The sequence below is a fragment of the Haliotis asinina genome, chromosome 13 (assembly GCF_037392515.1).
Source record: "Haliotis asinina isolate JCU_RB_2024 chromosome 13, JCU_Hal_asi_v2, whole genome shotgun sequence".
Classification (NCBI taxonomy): Eukaryota; Metazoa; Mollusca; class Gastropoda; order Lepetellida; family Haliotidae; genus Haliotis; species Haliotis asinina.
Window position 1 is genome coordinate 33237553 of NC_090292.1, and position 25800 is coordinate 33263352.

Here is a 25800-nt window from a genome sequence, read left to right on the forward strand (position 1 = left end):
GCTGAAAGGAACTTTCACGTGATCATTTATCACCACGTTCCGTCTCTTTAGCTTTAAAAAAATATTCACTATCACTATTACGTTGATTGTTTGTCTATATTTAGATTTAAAACAACCACAATGCTTCGTCTTGATGAATGTCTCAACGAATTTCTCACATGATTCCGATTCCGTTTCTCAGTCCTACATTTCGCTATACACGATATGCAAGCGGGAAACCAATGCACCTGTAAAGTATCGCGCCATAAGATTGTATGCCCAATATAGATCTGCCTTAATTGAATTGTTTAGAAATACGTAAGCGATATATCTGTCATGCCAAATGTCATATGCGATTCTGATATTATAGCCCATTGCAACAATGTTGTTTCCGGGGTAATTCCCGTCCTAATTTTTACTACACTTTCAAGATGGCGATTCAAACATTTGGCGGTCCATCAATTTGACAGGTGAATTTTCCAGTCTAGTCTTAATCTGAGCTTTTATGGCAAGTGTAATGTTGTTTGCGTCGTATCACCAGAATTTTGGAAGACGAGGAATCTTCATTACCAGCTGACTCGTCAATGTGACGTGATCGTTTACAGGCCTAAACAGAGAGGATGTTTATCAGCTGATGTTATTCATACAGTGCGTATGGCAGTTCCGGATCACTAACGAAACACCGACTGCATGCGCCTCCGCAAAAACATATCTGAAGCGACTAAGGGCAATTTCTGTCAGAGCAATGTTTCATGTTACTCACACCAAAATATAAAATTTATTCGGTCCTGATTGACTTCAGAGATATCGCAAAAGAATCCTCCATTACGCCTTTACGGCAGTTCCGAATCATTTCAGGGTATTCCGGATCACATGACATAACGAGGCAGTGTTCGGTTATTGATGCTCGTTTGGGGCAACAGGGGTCTGCGTCAAACCGTATCAGGCGTTTAATGGAATAGATGCGATGCGTTAACAATATTCATAATGTTTGATAAACGAATAATTAACAAACACTGCAGTTGATAACAACATCTGCTTGCTTCTCATAACAACATATTCCGGAATCATGATTCAAGGTACCAGTGTGGGCTGAAAAATATTCTCTTGTGGTTCATACACACATGGTTTATGGTACTGATCTCTTTAGTAAATATTGATATATAGTTTCGTCGTGACTTTTACATGCGACTTTAACTTGTAAAGTACAACTATCGAGACAAAATAACCCATTTTTTCAGAACCTTTAAAGCTTTATTCAGTCAATATGAAGACTTTTAACATTACATCATCAGTTAGTGATTGTAAAGTTAACGAGCATAATCTATTAATACCAGCATATTTGAACTCTTTATGGGTGTGCATCTTTGTAAGTCTAAACAAACTAGCTCATGTCTACTCCAGCCTCATTGATTCCACCTCTGGCACAAGTAACAGGGCACTTTTTGGTTGTCATAAAAGCTCCCTTTCTGGTGCTGTGGATAAGAACGTAATGACATGGTATAACCATGCCTGCCCTTTTCCCTGCCGGTGAACAGGCCAAGGGGGGAAACTTGGAGCAAATTCTCCAGCTGGCTCAGCAAACACACTGCAACCTACATCAAGATCAAATTTGCCTGAATGATCCTGCAAGACTGCTTGGCACTTGTAGTGAATCGTACCACACTAAAATGCACCAAGTTAATAAAACACAAGGATAATATGACTTGAAAAAAACCCAAAATTTCAACCCCAAATCATTGTCAAGTTGGTTATTTTTATGACAGACTGTTCTGTACCGCAAATAACGTTTTGGTGAAATGAAGACCAAAACGTTTCATGTATATACTTTGAGCAAAGAACATCTAAGACAGACCCTTCAGTGAGTATATATTTAAAATAAAGGTAATCGAAACAACATCGCGGAACTTTATTTCAACAGTAATTAACATTTTTCGGCGGTTGACAGTTTTGAGGTGATCCCTATTTTCTGGTGATCTGGAACTGACTTAACCACGTGGTTCCATAAATTGCTCATTTCACCAACAATATGGCAGATGTAGAGGAGTTTTTGTTGCTTTTCACAGGTGAAAAGTATATGCATGCAATGGATTGTTAACATGAAGCAACTTGATTCTAGTCTTATTTGAGACGGGCCATTCCGAATGAGTTACCTTTTCCTGACGTGCCAAGGGCAAATTACGCGATGATAGGTATCCTCGTTACAGGGCGCGCAAGTAAACTTCTGGTTCAGATCAAGTAAAACAAAATATATCACCTTAAGGAGCAATGTCCCTGCTTTAAAATGAGAGATTGAGTGAAGAAATCCATCAAGATTTACAGTTTCTAGGGGTTTATGTATGCGGTAGTGATCCGGAATAGCCGTGATCTGGAATACCCTTACCCACTGTATTGTAATCCAGTTTATAACTGCACTTTGCCAAGGCCGCTGAGGCCTTACCTGGAATACTAGTTTATTGATAAAAACTAGTGTTATTGTTGCTTGCCACTGTCCATCACCCAACTTACATTGAAATGATCAATGGACCCGGGAAGGTCCTGGGGTAGAATAGGCCTTCAGCAACCCATGCTTGCCATAAAAGGCGACTATGCTTGTCATAAGAGGCAACTAACGGGATCAGGTGGTCAGGCTCTCAGACTTGGTTGACACATGTCATCGGTTCCCAGTTGCGCAGATCGATGCTCATGCTGTTGGTCACTGGATTGTCTGGTGGAGACGCGATCATTTACAGACCGCCTCCATATAGCTGGAATATTGCTGAGTGCGGCGTAAAACTAAACTAACTCACTCACTTAAATGATCAATGCAAGTGGTTTTTTTTTTCATTGTTCCTTTTATTTGCACTTATGCATATAAATAGTTAATCTGAATTCTTATCTTTTCTCCACAGTAGATATATTCTTGAAGATAAGCATGCAGATACCTGATGCATTTATGTGAAATCACAAAACAAGAAGCCATGGGAGAGAAGTCGGATGGAGAAGCTGAAGATAGCCTTCTTGAGCAGATTCGAATACTCGAAAAGCAAAAAAGCGAATTGGAGAGAAAAAGAAAGGAGAAAGATCGAACAGAGAAGAAAAATCGTGAACGGCATCAGTTGCAGCAGAAGCTCCGTGAACTGCAAGGGGAGGTAACTGCTTTACAGGAGCCATCTCCAAGTAAGAGCAAAGGTTCCTATAGTGGGGAGGAAAACAGAAGAGCTGATCTGTCGTCAGTCAATGAGAGTAGAGACAGAATCCAGGCCTTGCAAAGACAGTTCCTTGACCCTTCACCTTCTGCTGGGTCATCAAAGTCAAGGAGATCAAGGGGTGACTACTCTGATGAGACTTCTGATGATGATGGTATGAATTTATTTCAGTAATTGTGATATAGTCATACATTAAAGCTGACTTGCTTGGTTGGGACATTTCATTGTATCCATACTGTGAAGACTCATGATATAAATCATATTATTAGGTCAAGACTCGATTATTTACAGACCACTGCCTTAAAGCTGGTATGTTGCTTAGCTCTGCTTTAAACAACTAACAAGCGAACAGAAATTGATGTTCATAAATTCATCCTTCAGGGTCAAGAAGGGAGATAAAGTGTACATGCTTAGTTTTACAATGTGAATATATGCTTATTTAGGAAAGTAACAACATATTTCAAAACTTGTGTTTCAGTTGATGATGTGATGAGCGGGCGACACAAACAGGCCATCCAACTGAACAGAGATATCCTAGTGGAGAACATGATCTCAGATGACATCTTTAATGATCTGATCGCCAACAAGATCCTCACTACAGCCGATGTAAGTCGTATCAAGGAGAGGAACACCCGAGAGGCTATCAATGAGGAACTGCTAAACAGTCTGGTACGGAAGTCTGACCGGGCATTCTACGTGTTCGTGAAAGCTCTTCGGAAGACTCTACAGGAGTACCTGGCCAATCGGCTTGATCCCAGCTCTAGTGCTAAGAAGAAAAAGAGAAAACGTCAGACAGGTAAGCACTATCCATTCATCTTGATGTCAGAAGGATTGTAATTTTTTCGATCATCACACCTCAGACCCAGGTTCGATACTTGGTAAAATCTTTAAAGCCCATTAGTTGTGTTCTCTGCCATGATATTGCTGGAAATTGCTAAGAGTGATATAAAACCATTCTCACATACTCTTGCAAACCTGGGCTTAGATTTCCTAAGCTCTCTTAGCACTGAGATAGTTGTAAGCAACATGTGTTTACATTAACTTAAGGCTGTCTTGGCACTAAGATAGTTGTAAGCGACATGTGTTAACATTAACTTAAGACTGTCTTAGCACTGAGATAGTTGTAAGCGACATGCGTCAACATTAACTTAAGGCTGTCTTAGCACTGAGATAGTTGTAAGCGACATGCGTTAACATTAACTTAAGGCTGTCTTAGCACTGAGATAGTTGTAAGCGACATGCGTTAACATTAACTTAAGGCTGTCTTAGCACTGAGATAGTTGTATGCGACATGTGTTTACATTAACTTAAGGCTATCTTGGCACAAAGATAGTTGTAAGCGACATGCGTTAACATTAACTTAAGACTGTCTTAGCACTGAGATAGTTGTAAGCGACATGCATCAACATTAACTTAAGGCTGTCTTAGCACTGAGATAGTTGTAAGCGACATGCGTTAACATTAACTTAAGGCTGTCTTAGCACTGAGATAGTTGTAAGCGACATGCGTTAACATTAACTTAAGGCTGTCTTAGCACTGAGATAGTTGTAAGCGACATGCGTTAACATTAACTTAAGGCTGTCTTAGCACTGAGATAGTTGTATGCGACATGTGTTTACATTAACTTAAGGCTATCTTGGCACAAAGATAGTTGTAAGCGACATGCGTTAACATTAACTTAAGACTGTCTTAGCACTGAGATAGTTGTAAGCGACATGCATCAACATTAACTTAAGGCTGTCTTAGCACTGAGATAGTTGTAAGCGACATGCGTTAACATTAACTTAAGGCTGTCTTAGCACTGAGATAGTTGTAAGCGACATGCGTTAACATTAACTTAAGGCTGTCTTACCACTGAGATAGTTGTAAGCGACATGCGTTAACATTAACTTAAGGCTGTCTTAGCACTGAAATAGTTGTAAGCGACATGCGTTAACATTAACTTAAGGCTGTCTTAGCACTGAGATAGTTGTAAGCGACATGCGTTAACATTAACTTAAGGCTGTCTTAGCACTGAGATAGTTGTAAGCGACATGCGTTAACATTAACTTAAGGCTGTCTTAGCACTGAGATAGTTGTAAGCGACATGCGTTAACATTAACTTAAGGCTGTCTTGGCACTAAGAGGGCTTCGAAAATCTAGGTCTTGATCATTATGAGAATGGTCCGTACATTGCTGATCCATTACATGATTGTGAAACATTAGACCTTGCAGGGCAGCCAATCAAATTTTCAAATGGCACAGATGGAGAGATGGATTGCAGGAATCATGGAATTGAATCAAGGGGTAGAGAACATCTACTGAAATTCTAGCCCTAGAGATAAAAGAGGACGGAATATCATGTACTCTATAATTATTGATTTTAACTTGACTTGTTTTTCCAGGGGAGCTGAATGTGAATGTGGACTGTGATGAAGTGACTCCACTCAACAAACGCCAGCAGACCTGCACATGTCAGGAGGTTGAAGAACAAATCCTGCTCATGGCCAAGACAGCGTTCCGCAACATCCGGCGAAGGGACGACACGCCTGCAGCATTCGAACAGTTCCGCAAAGAACTTCGAGAAACAAACAATGTAATCAAAGATTCCATGGAAATAATGCACACACTGAAAATTTTGTGTCGCCATGGTGATATGACAAATGTGTCTCACGGAAGTATCAGGTTCACACTGATCTGCTCATCTGTGTTTGTTGTGAAGGATCTGTGGAAGAAGTACACATCTGGAGAACTGCTTAGGATATTCCAGAATGGACTTGTGACTAGCACTTTACGAAGGAAATGTCATGCGAAATCTATACGATTGTGTGTCAGGATAGCAGAGGAGGAATATTTTCAGTGTCTGAAGGATTTGGGTAGGTTCTCGTGACAATATCTGTCATTGCTGTCAGATATTTTTTTGTCATACTCTCTGTGTGATATGGGGTCCTCCTCACTGACATAAAGAAACATGTTTTTTGGTTGGTTGTTGTTTAACAGTCTGAGATGTAAGGTGTACTAACTGAGGCACTTCGCCCAAGTTAATTTAGTCACTGTTCAACCATTTTGTCATGGGGGTTCTTCAATGTTTGATTGAGTGATTTTGCTTGGTTTGTTGTTTGACGCACCACCCAGCAATATTCCAGCAGCAGTGATATGTGAATAATCAAGTGTGGACCAGCTAGTCGAATGTTCAATTTCATGAGCATTGATCTAAGCAATTGGGATATGATTATGTGTCAACTAAGTCAGCAAGCCTGACCATCCAATCCCATTAGTCGCATCTTGCGACAAGTATAGGTTAGACCAATTCTAACCTGAATCTTCTTGGGTCAATAGAGCTTTCTGAATTAAGTACAGATTTGTGTAACTCTGTGGGTGAAATCCCACCTGGAATTCGATCCCACGATCTGTGTGTGAGGAGGTGATCCAACACAGAAAGTCAGTGATCTAACCCACTCAATCACCAGTCACAGTGGCTTCGTCAAAACAGGAATAGTTTACTGAGATCAACCAGGTTTTGTACGCGTGCGTGAAGAAACAAAATTATAAATATGTAGTCCAAATCATTTGCTCATGAAATTTTCAGTACAATCCTGAAGCATGTTAAAAGTAATTGTTTGTCTGCATGTTGTGGTTTAAGGTACTATTTAAAATGATGTAGGTCAGAGTCTATATGTCCAAAACCCATACGCAAAAAATTGTTTTTGCATGGTTTTATTTATTTTTTTTTTTGTTGCATGAAAATCTCATGTGTCTGCATTAACGCAAACGCGAATGAAAGAGCACAAAAAAAAGTAACTCTGACTGATTCATTTATTGGAATGGTCCTATTACCATGATTACTGAACATGGTTTTACCACCAGGTAATCATAAGTTGATAACAATAGAAATAATCTTGTAACCATGGTAACTTGCCCTTTCTTCCAGAAACTCAATCTTCCTGCCAGGTTCTGCACGAGAGACCAAGGATGAAGAAGTTGCGGACATCAAGCACCAGAACACTGCGGGTAAGTATAGAGACGTCCATATGTAATATATAGCATTTGGGGACAGTACCATAGTTGGAGGAAAAAGAGACATAGTCACAAAGGGAGGATTCAATTCAAATGCTGACTTAGCAAATTGAGCTGATGTAAACAAGCTTTCTATTCATGCATCAACATAAACATCATCTTTTTGGAACTCTTGATTTTCAATAATTTTTAAGTTGATGTGTTTAAACATGTTAATACTGGTACTCTCATCAAATTCCATTTACATTGTGTATGCATTACTTACTCTACAACTCACTTTACTTACAGTTTGAAATACACTCGTAATAGAAACAACATCAGGCACTGAGACAAGGACTCATTTACTATGATCTTACCTCACACCTAAATGTTGTTTTCTGATTTCTTCTATTCTTCTCAGTGTACAACCGAGTAACATTTTCTATTTTCCCCACTGGGAATGCCAAACTATGGGAATTCATTTGACAGTGAGACATATTATGAAACAGCTCTAGGACAGTGGGACTTCCTGTGAAATAGCTCTAGGACAGTGGGACTTCCTATGAAATATCCTTAGGACAGTGGGACTTCCTATGAAATATCCTTAGGACAGTGGGACTTCCAATAAAATAGCTCTAGGACAGTGGGACTCCCTATGACATAGCCTTAGGTCATTGGGACTTCCTATGAAATAGCTCATGGTGGGGCTTCCTATGAAATAGACTTAGGATAGTGGGACTTCCTATAAGCTGCAAAAAGAACAGTGTGGCTACTTATGAATTAGCCCTGTTCAAAGTAACATACAAAAGCCCAGAGACAGAAGGCCTTCTAATGGAAAAGGCATGAGAGAGACTGACTCCTGGAAATCATTCTTGAAAATAATAGCTGTTTCGATGTATGACCTATGGTTTATGAAGCATTTATCACTTTTTTCCTTCCTCCAGTCGAGAGGCCTGGGTCTGTTGTCAGAGAATGTCCCATGTAAGAGGCTGTGTGTGTCTGCAGGGTCCGGCCAGCAGCGACGAGCCTTCAGGGAACTGTGAGTAGCTGCTTATTATATGCTTTAAAACTGGGACACGATGACAATTCCCCCAAGTCAGTGTACCTGACCAGATGAATGAAATCACTTGAAGATCCCTGAAGCCAAACATATGTTAACTAGGTCAACATGAGAGACATTTTTGAGAAAATCACATAAAACTTTTACTGCTGCTGTTACAAGTAATTTGTTTTTGGCACACTTTATGTTCAAGGTGATGTTTCATTTATGTTTGCAGTGTCCCTTTTAGCTAGCCATGCTTTACTAATCCCCGTTAGGTTTCACTGTCATAAACGACAATTCTTTTGACAAACAATACAAAATTAGACCTGGTGGTTTTTTGTGTGGTTTTTATTTTGGGTTTTTTGTGTGTGTGTGAGAGAGTGAGTGAGTGAGAGAGAGAAAATACACATTCAGCACTCCAGATAAGATTTAGCTGGTGGGTACTGCACTCACTGTATTGTTTGGGAGTGAGTATTTCATTTTCCATCACCCACTGCTTTCAACATTCAAGTATGTGGATATTTCAGTGATTTTACTCCACTTAGTATATTTCACTGAGTAAGTTTACTAAGCAGGAATATACTGCCTTATGTCATATGTAATCAAAACCAACTTAAACATAATGGAAATGATTTCATAAAACATCACTCTTCCTATACTGGCAGTACAACACTAGCCCTATTACTAACAGTACAACACTAGTCCTATTACTAACAGTACAACACTAGCCCTATTACTAACAGTACAAACACTAGCCCTATTACTAACAGTACAAACACTAGCCCTATTACTAACAGTGCAACACTAGCCCTATTACTAACAGTACAAACACTAGCCCTATTACTAACAGTGCAACACTAGCCCTATTACCAACAGTGCAACACTAGCCCTATTACTAACAGTACAACACTAGTCCTATTACTAACAGTGCAACACTAGCCCTATTACTAACAGTGCAACACTAGCCCTATTACTAACAGTACAACACTAGCCCTATTACTAACAGTACAAACACTAGTCCTATGCTAACAGTACAACACTAGTCCTATTACTAATAGTACAAACATTAGCCCTATTACTAACAGTACAAACACTAGCCCTATTACTAACAGTACAAACACTAGTCCTATGCTAACAGTACAACACTAGTCCTATTACTAACAGTACAAACACTAGCCCTATTACTAACAGTACAAACACTAGTCCTATGCTAACAGTACAACACTAGCTCTATCACTAACAGTACAAACATTAGCCCTATGACTAACAGTACAACACTAGCCCTATTACTAACAGTACAAACACTAGCCCTATTACTAACAGTACAAACACTAGCCCTATTACTAACAGTGCAACACTAGCCCTATCACTAACAGTACAACACTAGTCCTATGCTAACAGTACAAACACTAGTCCTATGCTAACAGTACAACACTAGTCCTGTGCTAACAGTGCAACACTAGCCCTATTACTAACAGTACAACACTAGCCCTATTACTAACAGTGCAACACTAGCCCTATCACTAACAGTACAACACTAGTCCTATGCTAACAGTACAAACACTAGCCCTACTACTAACAGTACAAACACTAGCCCTATTACTAACAGTGCAACACTAGCCCTAACACTAACAGTACAACACTAGTCCTATGCTAACAGTACAACACTAGCCCTATTACTAACAGTACAACACTAGTCCTATTACTAACAGTGCAACACTAGTCCTATTACTAACAGTGCAACACTAGCCCTATTACTAACAGTACAACACTAGTCCTATTACTAACAGTACAACACTAGCCCTATTACTAACAGTACAAACACTAGCCCTATTACTAACAGTGCAACACTAGCCCTATTACTAACAGTACAAACACTAGCCCTATTACTAACAGTGCAACACTAGCCCTATTACTAACAGTGCAACACTAGCCCTATTACTAACAGTACAACACTAGCCCTATTACTAACAGTACAAACACTAGCCCTATTACTAACAGTGCAACACTAGCCCTATTACTAACAGTGCAACACTAGTCCTATTACTAACAGTGCAACACTAGCCCTATTACTAACAGTACAAACACTAGCCCTATCACTAACAGTGCAACACTAGCCCTATCACTAACAGTACAAAACTAGTCCTATCACTAACAGTACAACACTAGTCCTATGCTAACAGTACAAAACTAGTCCTATCACTAACAGTACAACACTAGTCCTATGCTAACAGTACAACTTAATCGTAGTCAGTATATTCCATATGCATATGTATATGCATATATAACCTTTTGTATATCTAACATTTTAAATGCATAATTGTACACAACAATTATTTTTCAATGTGTAATTGGAAATTTTCTGTGCATATTTTACCCTGATATGCTGCTTATCTGGGCGTCTGGTGTTATCATGAGTGACTGGTTGCTTACCTTCTGTTTCAGTCAAGCCAGCCAGTCTGTGGTGTCATCAGGCAGGATGGACAAGATGGAATCACCCACAGTGCCCTTCTATGATCTCCGGAACAGAACAAACCAGATATATTCATGATAGATATATTGTACATCATGTCTGATTTGAAAGCCAATGAAGTTCATATCCATGTTGTCTTGTGTTCATATACTGTCTGCATTGCCTGAATTGTCTTTTGTAAAGATGCTTAATTCAGTCAAAATTAGTTCCTTGACTTTACTTAAACTCTTTTTCGTGTTAATGATCAGAAACAAATTTATGACCATCATAAAGCATTCTTATCAGTGAATTCAAGTCGTGGGAAATTTTAATGGACATTTGTCAAGTCAAGTGGTTCAAGAAGCACTTGTTGATCATGTCACAGGACCTGGTTCGACTTCACAAATGATTAAACTTTGTGAAGTCTTTTGTGATGCGACTCCGGGATATTCCTGGAATATTTCTCAAATTAATGCAAAACCATACTCATGAACTCACGAACGAGTCTCCAAATGTATTTGTGTAGTTTTTATGGGTCCCATACACTTGGTGTATAACACTGCGTCTGTACTTTGTTGAATTGTTACCTGATTGTAAATTGGTTTTGTTTTCTGTATGTTTTAAAGTGTTGCTATTTATTTGGAGGAAATATTTGGGATATAGGACTTACTTTGTTTACCTACCGGGAATCTATCCAAAAGTGCCATAAGTTTTATGGTAAAAAGCAGAAAATCTTTGTAGTAATAAACTCTAAAAACAAGGTCTTTACATATAAGATAATGTCCGAGTAAGATAATGTCATTTCCATTCCTGAAAAATGGAACCATGGGACAGTAGCTCATTATTTTTAAGGAATTGAGAGTTGTGAGGATATTACCCAAATTAAATTAAAATATTTCTGTTTTCAAAAGCAAATGTCAAAATAACAAAATTTTTGAAACTGCTACACATAACTCAATTCCTGAGAAATTATGGAGCGAGGAGACAATGGAAAGGCGTTACAATTGTAATTTAGGTCTGCTGAAATACAGTAAATAAAACAAAACATCTGATACTGCCTTTTGCAGATGTACATGTATGAACATAACATGATCATAAAGCAACAGGCATCTTAAATGCTTATGTTTGTTATATGATACTTTATTCATGAAATCCTGTGTATGAATATGAAATGGAAAATGTTTTAAAGAAAGTGCATTCCTTTTTTATGTCATGGTTTATGAAAAGACAGATAAGGAAGATTTTAAAATAGTATAGGCAGAATGTATGAATGTATTTCAGAGCTGATGTATTTCACCCTACAAAGGTATGCAGTGTTCGTGTTTCTGTATGTTAAGGTGTGCATTATGACACTACTTAGCAATTCTCTGAAGTGTTCAGATGTTTTATACATCACACTGCAATGTCCCTATTTTAATTGGTTAGTCTACACAGCCCTTATCTTATGAAATCTAATTCATTCTGAGGTCACTTGTCAACTTTCCTTTTAACATGTAATGTACATGTATAAACTTTCGGCAGGTAAAAACCAACTGTTTGTGGTATTATGGAGAGCAACCCAGTCACTACTTGTATAGCTCGTTGTAAGAGGGAACTCATGTAATGGTAGTCGGATACACTGACTTGGTTGACACGTCAGTGCATCCCAGTTGTTTAGATCAATGCTCTTGCTGGTGATCACTGGATTGTCTGGTACAGACAGTATTTCATCATCTAGCTATAATATAGCTGAGTGTGGTGTTAGACAACAAACAATCCAAATTACATTATTCCTTTGGAATAATCAAATTCATTTTCATGATGCCCTGAGCTTTGATAATTTACCATTTGTTGATGTTGTGTTGTTTGGCTATGTGCATTTAAGACTTTTGAACACTGAAAGTAATTGATTTTTGTATTTTTCCCCTTACAGATTTTGATGGTCTGCTAACTTTTCACCCAGTTAATACAAACTACATTGCCTTATAATAAAAAAAACCCAGTATTTTTCAGTTACTAATATAAAGACAATAGGACAAATGGTTGCTAAACCTTTGAATTGTACATAGAACTACTGACAAACAAGGATAAGTTGAGCACTGATCGGACAAATCACCCGTATTAGTAAGTATGAGTGCTGTCCACTAGTGCCTTACTTTGTGAGAGAAGGGGTCCATGTCAAGCAAGAGTCTTGTCGTGTGCAGCTACATGTGGAATCAATTTCATCGTTATGCACTGCACATGCTCTAGCCTATGTCCCAGTTTCACAAAACAAATGGGTTTGCTCATTGCCTTTCACCGCCTACTAAACATGTTCTGCGCTGGTCTAACTTATCCTTGTTTGCCAGTACTTATTTTATTAAATAAAACTTGCTAAGATCTTAGATTTGTTGTTATTAATCAGATCACTGTACCCAATTCATCACAGCAGGAAGACTCTATAATGAGACAGTTTATTCAGCAAAGTGTATGGATGAAATCATACAAAAACCATAGAATACTACAGTGTAAAAACAATGAACTACACATGACATTGGGAGTGTCTAATGACGGGGATATCACCTGAGATATAGACATGTCCTGACTAACAAGTCACTAAATCCGTGAAATGATGGACCATTTGGCAGACTTCTGAACCATTCCAGCAACATGTCAAGGAATGCCAAGACTAGTCCCAGATAACCCAGGCTGAGGAAGGTGAGAAGCTTTCAGCAACTAGGCCACACCCCTGCCAGTTCTCATCTGATATTGATTGTATAAACTGAATTAAATGAAAGCTGTAAAAAATAAGGCCCACATTCAACATGAGAACCATACTCATGGCACATTCATTCACTGAGATATTTGAAATTAAAAAATAAACTAATAAATTTAGTATAAAAGGAGCTAAAATATTCCACTGAAAGCCTGAGTGCAGCCAAACTGGTGATAATTTTGGTTCAAATAGGAAAATGACAAAATAGACCTAACTCTTTAAGTGAGTTTTGCAGCATGAAAACTGACACTGTAAAATGATGGTCAAACCTGTTTATACCAGCAGTGTTCACGAATAGCGTCTGACCCTCTGACAAATCCAGCAGATTGGCCAATGGTCAGATAGAAGTCACCAACCTGCTGCACCCAGTGTCTGAATATTTCACGACTTTGTCTGAAGTTGTTATTTGTGGCATGTGACACTTGTTTCCTGTGTATAAATCATATGTTTGCTGTTATATAATGTTAATAATTTCAATGAAAACTATAAGGTATGTTAAATCTGAAATGTGTGTTTAATATTATTTTATGGGTCCTGTGATTTTCAGTGGGTCAGACAGACATCTGAAACTTACAGAATCCAAAGTGCTGTTACTTTTAAACACCATTCATTAACACTTACCAGCATATGGATCATACTGATTCACAAAACAGTTCAGTGAGTTTGTATTTCCCAAATGAGCATGTAATACATGTATTCTTGCACAAATTTCTGATAATAAGAGTGACACATGACAGTTCATAGTTTTCTACCCAAATTTTTTTCAACCTGTGAACACCCCTTTAGAACAGTCCCAACAGGCATCTTCAAAAACCGCAGTCATAGAATGCTGTCAACAATCAGCTATGACGTTTCAAGTGGGACCTCACTCCGACCTTACGACAGATGCACATAACACAAGGCTGTTGTAAACAATTCACTGGCAAGCATGTAAAGGTGCACAAATGAATTATTAATAACATAAAAACCTCTAGATAGGAATATTCCTACATTACCACACAAAAGAGATGTAAAAAATATATACACATTAAAACAGTATGCATATTTTGAGCCCTATCCACTGAGTATTGTTTCACACCTCACAGCAATATACCATCAGCAAACCAGTCTAGACAAAAATTATGGGCTCAACACATTGTAGCCTCAATATGAACTGTACTGGTGTCTTCAATAAGAAGGCAACTCTGATTACAACACAAACCCTGTGTCTTAATCAAAGTGTGTTTGGTTTAAGTAGAAGAGTATTTTATTAATATCAGTTGGCCAGTTTAATATGGGAAGCCCAAATTGACACAGGCTGTTATCTTCGAGCACTTTGGTGAAGTCCACAGACAGGTAAGTTTTTGATAGACCATGGATAAACTACAATATCAGTTACCTATCCTTAAGAAATACAGTTCGTTCTACCACCTAGTATAGTGTAATAAACCACACATTCGCCCTGAACTATTATAGTTAAAGCACGAGGACGCTTGCATCCGAGTGCTTTAACGTTATAATAGAATTACCAGTGCAGTCTGGCTTAAAAGCACACCAATGATTTGCAATAAAACTCAATAAGTAATTAACATAAAATACCCACCCATTACAGTCATAACATCAGGCCAACTCTGTGAGTTTTTTGCGGAATTTATGTCCCCCCCCAAAAAGTTGCTTAACAGACTGTCATTAAAATATTGACATTTCACCAATTGTTATGAGGGAGGAATGCAAACAGAGGAAATGCCAGGTGTGTGAGAAGCAGGCATGTAGGTGCCAACAGAGTTATTGATTCATTTACCTGTGCTGAGAGATTGTGTACCCAATACACACAGCAATTCATCATTCCGGTTTTGAGTCAAACAGTCCGTAGCATACAGCATATCACTATGTATATGTTTAAGATATCCACACTCGACAAACCTTCAAAAACAATGCTATCTATATACTTCCTTCATGCACATAATATTTATATAATTAAATTTGTGTTTTGACAGCGAAATTATCAGAATTGACAGAATTTTGCAGAATTGACAGTTTAGATATCGTGCAGTCAATTATTCATGCAATCAATAATTGCCAGAAGTAAGATCTTGTAATGGTCTACTCTATAATGAGATGAAAAACACATCCGTTTTTATGTTCCAAATCCTGACAATCTCATTGCTGTTTTTGCTAATTCAGCAATAGGATTTGGCTCATTCATTATTTTCGGGACAGGATTCTTACAGGATTCTTAACACTACTATCAGTCGTCATTTTAAGATTCCCATAGATTTGTTGTCAATCTTGATGTGCTATGGTAACAACTCAGGCAAGCATGGGTTCAGTGAATGAAAAAAACATTTCTTCACTGTGCATAAGTTTTCACAGTAAAATATTTCACACAAAAATGAAACCTGCGCTGTATACAATACATTTACACTATTAGAAAACTAAAACACCACTGAATGTGGAGGTGCTTGGTGCCTTAGGACTTCTTAGTTCAATGCAATATGGATGCCCAAACTGGTCCAAACTGATTAATCAGTTACTATTTCCACTGCGCTGTATCAATACTGTCTGCAGTTACAATGCAATATGAGATATGACGTTGATTCTAAAAGGGACAAAAGTGTGTTCAGTGAATTACAACACAAAACAACTAGGCCCGAAAAAATTAGATCACCTAATAACTTCCTTTAAGTAGCATATTTGTCTCACTGGAAAAAGTAATGATTCAATGGTCAAGACACCAATAAAAAACATGGTGCCTGTGCTTATGTCCACCGGTCAAATATATACTGAGGGAAATAAGTAATGGAACAATATGTCATGGGAGTATTCGTTTATTCCCAGATTTCCTTCCACAGTGCTACTCAAAGCTGGTGATGAAAACTGGAAATATTGAAGAAATGCCAGAATTTTCCTGTGTTGCTCTTATTGTTTCTCTCAGTATATCATAAAAAGAAAACTGCAACAGTAGCTAAGTCCTACACATAACAAACTATATGCACCAGTAAACTAAAATACAATCTCACAGCAAAGAGTAATGGAAAAAACATGAGTTGTAAACTGCTAAAATATGTAGGTTTATACAAGGTTAGGGTGAGTGACTGAATTACACATAAGAAAGTAATGCAAATATTCTTTCACACAGTAATATAGTTTCACAACATAGTTCTGTATGTGTGAGTGAAGGGTCTATGGAGTTCCAGCTTGCAGTTCTGCAGCTATTTCAAGGCATCCTGTAGAGAGTTGCATTTAGAGCAACCTTGAATGGTCTTCCAGTTCTTAGAGGTCAAGCTGGACTTGCAGGAAAGCTTGCTGGTTTGCTATTTAACACTGCATTCAGCAATATTCCAGCTACATGGTGGCAGTCTGTAAATAATAGAGTCTGGACCAGACAATCTAATGATCAACAGCATGAGCATCGATCTGCACAATTAGGATACGATGCCATGCGTCAAATAAGTCAGCAGGCCTGACCAACCAGTCCCGTTCGACAAGCATGGGTTACTGAAGACCATTCGAACACCAAATCACAGGAAAGCTATGCCCCTGTTAGATGCTAGTTTTTGGTATCTTATGCAATTATTTTGGCAATGACAACCAGATATGTCCCACTTCTACATCTCTATCTTCAGTTATTATTTACTGACATCCATATTACATTGTTAGAGTCATACTGATGACATATTTTTGCTAATTCCCAACAAGAAAATTACTTCAGTATCATCGAGACTGGGTAATGGCTCCTAAAACCTTTCACTACAAATACTTAACTTGTTGCAATACATGTCCACAGGAATCAAAGTTTCAAATGTGATGTCAAAAAAAATAAACATGCACAGGAATATCTTTTGACTTTGGTAAAGGGGAGATAATCCCACAAATCATATATATTTTACTGATTCCATTATATATTATGAGTACTTTCATTTTTCATTACTATTGGCATGCATGACACAAAGGAAGATAAAACATGAAAATATATTGAATCGCAGCAAACCTTGTAAACAGGTTAGCAGATATTCATCAGGGTTAATGGTGGAGTGCAATAAGGTCAAGGTCAATTCATGCACCAAGAAGGACACACCACAATTATTACACCTATTAAAATTAATGTCCAGTCATGGAATGTTGATCTGATGTCAATATAAAAACAGACATGGCTCCAGTGTCCTTTCCGAGCATAATAATCTGACTTACATACACTTGCATAATACATGATTAAGTCAGGATAAAAGAATTGACTTCATTTGTGCACTTTATGTATTTTCATCCTTCACAGTTCTAAACAGAAGGTAAAAGTTTTACATAAATTATCAAGCTGATGTGTTATAAATATCTAAAACTAACTCAGAATAAAAACAGGAAATAAGCAACAAAATCATATTTTCCATGACCAGAGATTTTTTAAAATTTAACAACATTAGCACAGATTTCTCCATAAAATCAACATCTCAAATAAAATATCTCCAGGGCAACAAAATCAAAATAGAAATAACACAACTTCCAAAAGCAGGCTTCCAGACAACAAAACAGATGAAAGATATAGTTTATCTTGATAAGTCATGTTATAAATCTGTAGTGGGATTTTCTTAACTGCATAGGAATGACAGTTACAGTAACTAGATATACTCAAGTTCCAACAAAATCATAAACAGGTGTGGTCTTTACCAGTGAATTAGCACGACAAGGATGTCTAATGGTAGGATTCGTTTCAGAGCTGCAACAAGATTTTCAAAGCTCTCTTAGTGCTAAGATAGTCAAAAGTGCCATACACTAACTTGTTATGGCAATTCATTAAAGACTATCTTAGCGCCATGAGAGCTTAAAAAATCTAGGCAGTTCAAGTTCAGGGCCTGTATGTTCAAAGCTCTCTTAGGCGCTAAGATAGTCGAAAGTGCCATACATTAACAATAACTTACGACTATCTTAGCACTAAGAGAGCAGTTCAAGTTCAGGGCCTGTATGTTCAAAGTCTCTTAGCGCTAAGATTGTCAAGTCGCAAAAGCCATACATGAACTTACAACTACCATAGCGTTCAGAGAGCTTATAATATCTAGGAGGGCCTGAACTTGAACTGTCTTGACAGTACTTTAAAACACACTTGAATCCAATCTAACAGGCCACAGGACAAATCAAAGACAGTCTACAGATATGAAACAAAGAGTTAATTAATTTCACTAGTAATGACATATATATACTAACTAACAGGAAAAGTGGAAATTCAAAACATTTCTTTAATGTGAGGTAACTGTAGTGTAACATTCTCTGCAGATTCATTAATGGAATCTCTGGACTCATGAATTGAGGTATATTAGTAAATGCACTTATCATATTTGTTTCTTTTATGTTTTATGTAATTTGTTTATTATTGATGAATGTTTGATTTACATATTTCACAAATTTTCTGAAAAAAAAAAAAAAATTTATGGATGAATGCATGAGTCACACATTTCACAAATTTTTTACAAAAATCAAAAGTACCATCAAACATGTACTGAACAGCAAAAAAACGCAATTTGAAATCTCATAAAAGAAAGCATTCATGTTTATGTCTTTCATTTAAAAACTTGAGCAAAAACACCCAAGAGTAGTGTTTCTTTAGCCGTTCAGTATTCCTTAATTTGAAATGTCTGGGACAGTGGGATTTCCTGCACCCGTGTACACTAAATTATTAATGTTATTAAAATTGGGCAGTTGTAATTACGCTATCTCAAAAGGATGCAAACTAATCAGAGTGCGAAACAGTCAATGGCCTGCTGGACCACGGCTAGTAGGAATCCAGATTGGACATTACACATCCACAGTCACTGGCCCAACTGCCTTGTGCCTTTTCATGGGATCATTTTGTAAAGATATAACTCTGTAATCTCTGTTAAAACACACATTTAAATCACGCAACATTATGGCCTGATAAAAATATTTGTTATATCAGCAGCTTAATGATGGATATCATGTCAACATTCAAATTTTGGACTAGTGAATTATTTTATAGGCTAGTCTGATTGGCTAGCAAAATTTGGAAACTATTTCGCACACTGAAACTAATCCTTTCATTTTGGATTTCAAAAACAAACAAATCATTTAGATTCAAAAGGGTACTTTTCTCAAAATCTACCAAAATACTTTCCATCCCAATGACATCCACAAGAAACATCATTTGCCATACTGAATAAATCCAACCAGAACACAACATACATTTTTTGTTTTACAAAACAGGTAAATATGTGAAACTGATGAACAGTCTGCGAACTAAAAGTATTTCTCTCAACCCTAAATCTAAAAAACATAACAATAAACAATACCATGCATGCAAACACATGTCCTTTATTCTAACACATCATGTTTACCGGAAACCATTTGCATTGTGGGTTGCTCAAACGAAACAAGAAATAAATTAGCAGGATAGAATACATCATTTCGATGTTGAGCAAATACAAAAAAACATAAATACATGTGTACCAACTTTTACAAGTACTTACAAAAAGTATAAGGGTGCAAGTATGAAATTAAGACCAAGTTTTCAAACAAACTACATTTGTTGACAGGAGAGCTCTATCAACATTTGGCAAGCTTCATACTAAACAATCCTGTAAATACATCTGCAACATAAACACCTGGTAATGTTTTTTTGCATTGAAAATGTTGTGTGTTGCAAACATTGAAAATTGTACAATGTGGCAGGAATGATAATGTTATTCAGTCTTAAAGATGATCATTGTAATTTTGCACAAGTATACACATAAATACACTTCATAATAAATACCCCTTTTTTCATAATAATATCCTCCTTTCAAATATTAGTAACCTAAAATTAATAATTTTGTGGTTGTTACTGAATATTAACATGAGGCCCATCCTCACCATCTCTGCCACAGCACATTTAGATAAACTTGCATTTTCTCTGAATCTCTTCCCATTGCTTGCTTATAAATATGTAGTACAAATCTTTTTCGCGTGAATTTTTTCATTACAATCCTGAATCATTTCAAAATTATTCTTTTTCTTTTATTATATGTTGCTGTTTTAAGGTACTTTTTAAAATTAAGTACATACAATCAATGTGTCTAAAACAGTTTTTTGCATGCATAATACAGGTTTCTGTGTTAAAGCAAACACTGTACAATATCAGAAGGGCAATCACTTAGGTATGTGAACTATATTTTGACAAAACTTACATTCAACGTAAGTGAGCAGCTTTCCTATGCATGAATGTAACAGATTATCAAGTACCTCTGAAAATAAAGTTGACAAGAAGCAATTCTATCAGTTTGAATAAAATGAAAAAGATGATACATCTGATGTTTTTTTGTTCATCGTGTTGTAAAAATCACGACACAAATGTGCATAGATACTACTACCCAAACAACATACTACAAACATCTTAATGAAATAATCTAATACTCTGCATTATCATAGTAGCTAAATGATAAAATGAGCCAGTTAAAATTTTACATCGCCTCAGCAATTTTTACAACCATACAGCGATGAAAATGATGAATCCATGAACGTAATTTCATAAAAAATTTAAAAATGATCTGAATTCCAGTTTTTAAAAAAAACGTATTAAATTAAAAATTAAAATTGCATTTCAGTGATAAAGTAAATTAAATAAAATATTTTCCATATACATATAAACATAAAATATCAGTGTGTACCATGTAAGAAAGAACTTGTGGTGTTGTCACGGAACTCTACCCATGGTTGTGAGATATTAGTTGGTAAGAGATAACAAATACTGAGGTCATTTTATGTATTGACTAGTTCTGGGTCTTGTTCAACAACCCATAAATTTAAAGATGGACTTTGCTAAAATACTAGAATAAAGATATTTGGACTACCCAGGGCAAGGTGGGTCTTACCTTCTAAAAGGCACAATGCAGACACAAGTGCCTACTAGATGAGCCTAAAACATCAGTTAACTGTTTTACAACCCATAATCCACCACCCACTACCCCCACTCCCCCTTATACTTAAAATTATTTTTTTTCATAAACAAAGTGTAGTCCAATGAAACCTCTCTCTACCAGAAGAAACAAGACTGCATGTTTTTCAAATAGGTGTGTGTGTTAATCTCAATGAGTACTTTTTAAACCAATTACTTTTTGGGTAATTCTGGGCTTAAAATACACTAGCAGTTAAAATTTTTAGATCTGGCCTTAAAGTTAAAATATGTTTCCAACTTCTAAGCTATGCAAAATAACTTTGGGACAGGTAACAGTGAAACACTGATTACATCAAACAGCTGTCCACATCAACGTCCACATCAACAAAAGGCATGTGCAAAAGAAAACACACTTTTGACTGTTTTTTTTAAATACAAATGATAAAATAAAGTTTGTCTACTGGGCTCTACTTAACCCAAATTGTTTGTGGTAAGAAGAAAGGACCTCTCAAAGAGAATCCAACAATGCCAAATAATCTAAAAATATTTCAATACTGTTAGAATGTAAGTTTCATAACTTGGGGATTTGTAAAAGATAAATATAAGTTTAAAAATGCTTCAGTGGTCAATTGAGCATATCTTGAAGCATCAGAGACTCGATTTCACAAAACAACCATCTTTCACATTATAAATCAAATAATACACAACACAGCTATCCCGGTACCTCTAGTCCAAGGTTTGCTGCTATTTTGCTAATCACATCAAAATCAGTTCTCTTTCTTAGTTACACTTCACCTAAAAATGAGAGCTTGTACAGGTCACAAAAAATGGCACTTGCAACATACAATTTACAAATAATGTGAGGTTCTTGAGCAAATCAGATGACATTCTTAAGCTCAATTTCTATTCAAGAAACCCCAAACAGGACAGTACTCACCATAGAACATCATCTTTAAAGAAGATATCATGGTGCCTAGAATACAAATGGTAGTGAAACATCCACAATAATAATGAAACAGTCTTTTAAATTTACATTCAGAACTTTCCATATATCTACAATTTTGAGATATAGAAATCATACAAACTGGTTTAACTTGTACCAAGATCAATGAGGCTGTAAAGGTGATCAGTAAATTAACCTGTCATCTTCATCTGACAGGAATTGTATCAGAGTAAGAGCTGATTTTGATGGTGATTTTATTAAATTGTGAAGAGGTTAAGAATGCAACTGTTCATGCTCCAAATATCTACCAACATTATGCGATTCCTAAGAGTTGATTTAACAAGCAATCCCTCACACTTCACTTTATTTTTTTGTTCTGTTATGAGAGCCTATTTCATAAAATTTGCTTTTCTTTCATAACAAAAGGACCACTTCATTGTGCATATCAACTCTATTGCCTCATACAGTCCCTGTCTGAGTTAAAGTCTCAGAACTAACTTCATATATTCATATTTTACTATCTTGACGACACATTCATTCTATTCTTGGCCTAAGTTCTCTACCATTAGGATTTAGGCTGGGCTTTAAAGAGTTCTTGGATTTCCAGCAATGTCTGGAACAACTGGTCTGTGAATTTCCTTGCATCAGTGTTACCGGAATTCCTCTTGGAGGAGACATGGAAGAAGAAGCGTTTTTCTCCGGGTATCATGTAAGAAACACCGTAGCCATCGTCTGACACAGGGCCAAACCCTCCTCCTGGAGACACCTGCCAAAGGATGAAACACAGACTTAGCGAATGTACACATCATGGGGACGCACACTATGGGTGCATCGCAAACAAACAATCACTTGCAAGCGATGTACAGCAATTTACCTAACAACAGAGAGACTTTCAGCCATTTGCAACAGAACCAATTACTAGATGAGGTACCTTTATTCTCAAACCAAAATGGCAGCTTAAGGAAATTTGAATTTGGCGGCTGAACAGAAATTGTTTGCCTTGATCAGCTGGGAAATTGGCAAAGACAACTTAAATCCCAGCATCCTCAGTTTGTGTCACAGGTTCAATGTAGTCACCAACAATCATAAATTCACCACTCATCATCGAGACTCTTCTAATATCTTCTTCTTTAGGGCCAGGTAAGCAAACCATAATCGCTCTCCCATTGTGGAAGAGTGAGAAATACTTCAAGTTGTGGCAAGCCCAGGATAAGTGATTCATATGGTTACTCAAAAGCAATTCCCTGATTGCAATGCACCCAATATGTGATGAGGCCATTTCTGGAGCTATCTGTTTCTCTATGTAATGATATACCCCTGAAGATCCAAATTAGAACTGATCTTCGTGTGCTTGTTGTATGGGGCAATTCATAGGATCAGGTGGTCAGGCTTGCTGACTTGGTTGACCACATGTAATTGTAGCCCAGTTGCGTTGATTCATGCTCATGCTGTTGATCACTGGACTGACTGGTTCTGTGGGAGTTTAGTTTTATGCCACACTCAGCAATATTCCAGCTATATGGCAGCAGTCTGTAAATAAGTCTGGACCAAACAAACTTGGTGATCAACAGCAAAAGCATAAATCATTGCAATTTGAATTCAATGACATGTATCAACCAAGTCAGCAGCCTCAACACCTGATCCCGTCAGTAGCCTCTTACAACAAGCATGGGTTACTGAAGATCAATCTGGATCTTCAAAGCTTCCCAAATATGACATGTTAATTGTAACAGATAGTTGTAGCTCACCCTAACAAAATACTGTGGAAGACCCCAGTCACATATCCAAAATATAAACTGAGACAGACATAGCTCACCTTATGAAAATGATAAAATAGGAGCAGTATTAGACATAGCTCACCTTATCAAAATACTGTGGCAGACTACAGTCTGGTGCCCAGAAGATCTGCTGCTGAGGCTGCTGGCTGGTGGAAAGAGTCCAAGGAATGCTCAGAGCCTTCTTCAGGAACTCACAATCCTGGAACACAGATAAATGTCAGGAAATCTTCATAGCACGTCTAGACCAGTTCAGAGTGCCAGCACTGATACCATTGTGCCATATAAATGCTTATCACATGATACATGTATCTGTGGCAGTGTGTGTCCAAAATCTTCTCCACCGCTTTTCCTAAAGGCGCTACAATCTGGCTATGATTCCAGAGACTTCATCAACTACATGCCAAATGTAGTGGCATTAAACAACAAACAAAACAACAAATTACTAGGTACTCACACACTCAACCCCCAGTACCCACATACTCAAACCCAGGTACTCAAATGCTCAAACCCAAGTACTCACATACTCAAACCCCAGTTCTCAAATGCTCAAACCCCAGAACTCACATACTCAAACCCAGTAATCACATACTCAAACCCCAGTACTTACATGCTCAACCCTAGTAATCACATATCAGTTCCCAGTATGAGTACTTACATATTCAAACCCCAGTACTAACATGCTCAAGCACCAATGCTCACATACTCAAACCGCAGTAATCACATACTCAAACCTCAGTAATCACATGCTCAAACCCCTGTAATGACTCACTCAAACCCCAGTACTCACATGTCCAAGTCCCCGACTAGCAACATACAGGGCAAACAGGTGTCTGTCAATGCCAAGTCCATTCATGGCATTCTTGTACATGATCTGATGATGTTCACATGCTCGCAGCATCAGTCGGATCTTCTCCTCTCTGGGAACGTTCTTGTCCAGAAATGCTCTGAGGAAAACATGGCAGAGCAATTGAAACAGGTGTTTCCAAAAGAACTGTTCCAAATTTCACTGAAGTTATACTCCTTAGATTCAGCCTATAAGCTTGTCCACACAGGAAAGGAAAGAACAGACTAACATACATCTATTTTTTCCTGACTTTCTTGACTTATTCAAGTTGAGAATATCTGCACAAATGTTTTAAAAGTTGCTCATAGAACCATTGCAACTTCACAAAAATCAACACGGTAATGTAAGTATACAACTTAATGGATGACAACTTTCATATTGCAACTTTCTGATTTTACATCATCACAAAATATTCTGTTCTTTATTTCCTTGCTAAGATTAATGCTGAAGCTGAAACAATAAAATTGATTTTGTCAACATGGTCAAATCGATGAGATCCCATCTCCATAAACTCAAGTATAGCTAACACAGGTAGGTCCCTATGCAACCCAAGCACCTACTTGACAAAGTCCACAGAATATGTAGTGAGTGATCGCACAGTTTCAGTTCGGCCAGCCAGGTACAGTCTCGTCATGGATGCCTCGTATGTAAGTGCAAACCTGCCTGCATTCTTGAAGTATGTCACTTGCAGCGCCATTTGGAGGAAGGCATCTGGGCTCACCTGCAGACAACACAAATTTATTCATTTATGCAGTGTATGAAATAACCTGAAAACCCAGCCAGACATTTGGGCTGGTAACTTCAGGGCTGGTCACTTTTATCTGTGTGCATAACAATTTTTTATTGCCATTTAAAAAAAATAATTCTGACTTGGCCTCAACCTGATCATCCATTTGTCCACTATAAGGAAGAGTGTCTGTAAGGACAAGTATGACATCTGTTACATGTCAGTGTGGCCATAACCTGACAGTAAACTCCAATATATCACTATCACCATGGTGATGCAAGGT

At 37.4% G+C, this 25800-nt stretch overlaps 2 protein-coding genes across 2 annotated transcripts in view; one reads left to right on the plus strand and one right to left on the minus strand.

Annotated features, from left to right (window-relative positions):
- The first annotated feature begins 396 nt into the window (after positions 1-396).
- On the plus strand, positions 397-12999 carry LOC137259766 (uncharacterized). Its single transcript, XM_067797377.1, has 7 exons — positions 397-449; positions 2871-3321; positions 3646-3963; positions 5552-6022; positions 7078-7157; positions 8087-8181; positions 10630-12999. Exons 2-7 carry the CDS (start codon positions 2907-2909, stop codon positions 10733-10735), a joined length of 1485 nt encoding a protein of 494 aa, XP_067653478.1. The 5' UTR covers positions 397-449; positions 2871-2906; the 3' UTR covers positions 10736-12999.
- Positions 13000-20340: 7341 nt separating this feature from the next.
- Positions 20341-25800, minus strand: part of LOC137260126 (carnitine O-palmitoyltransferase 1, liver isoform-like) — a 34217-nt gene continuing 28757 nt past the window's right edge. Inside the window, exons 13-16 of the mRNA XM_067797828.1 lie at positions 25351-25511; positions 24734-24890; positions 24029-24145; positions 20341-22934 (exon numbers count right to left, since the gene is read on the minus strand). Of these exons, the coding sequence (XP_067653929.1) occupies positions 22734-22934; positions 24029-24145; positions 24734-24890; positions 25351-25511 (636 nt within the window). The 3' untranslated portion in view covers positions 20341-22733. The remainder of the gene's footprint in view (positions 22935-24028; positions 24146-24733; positions 24891-25350; positions 25512-25800) is intronic.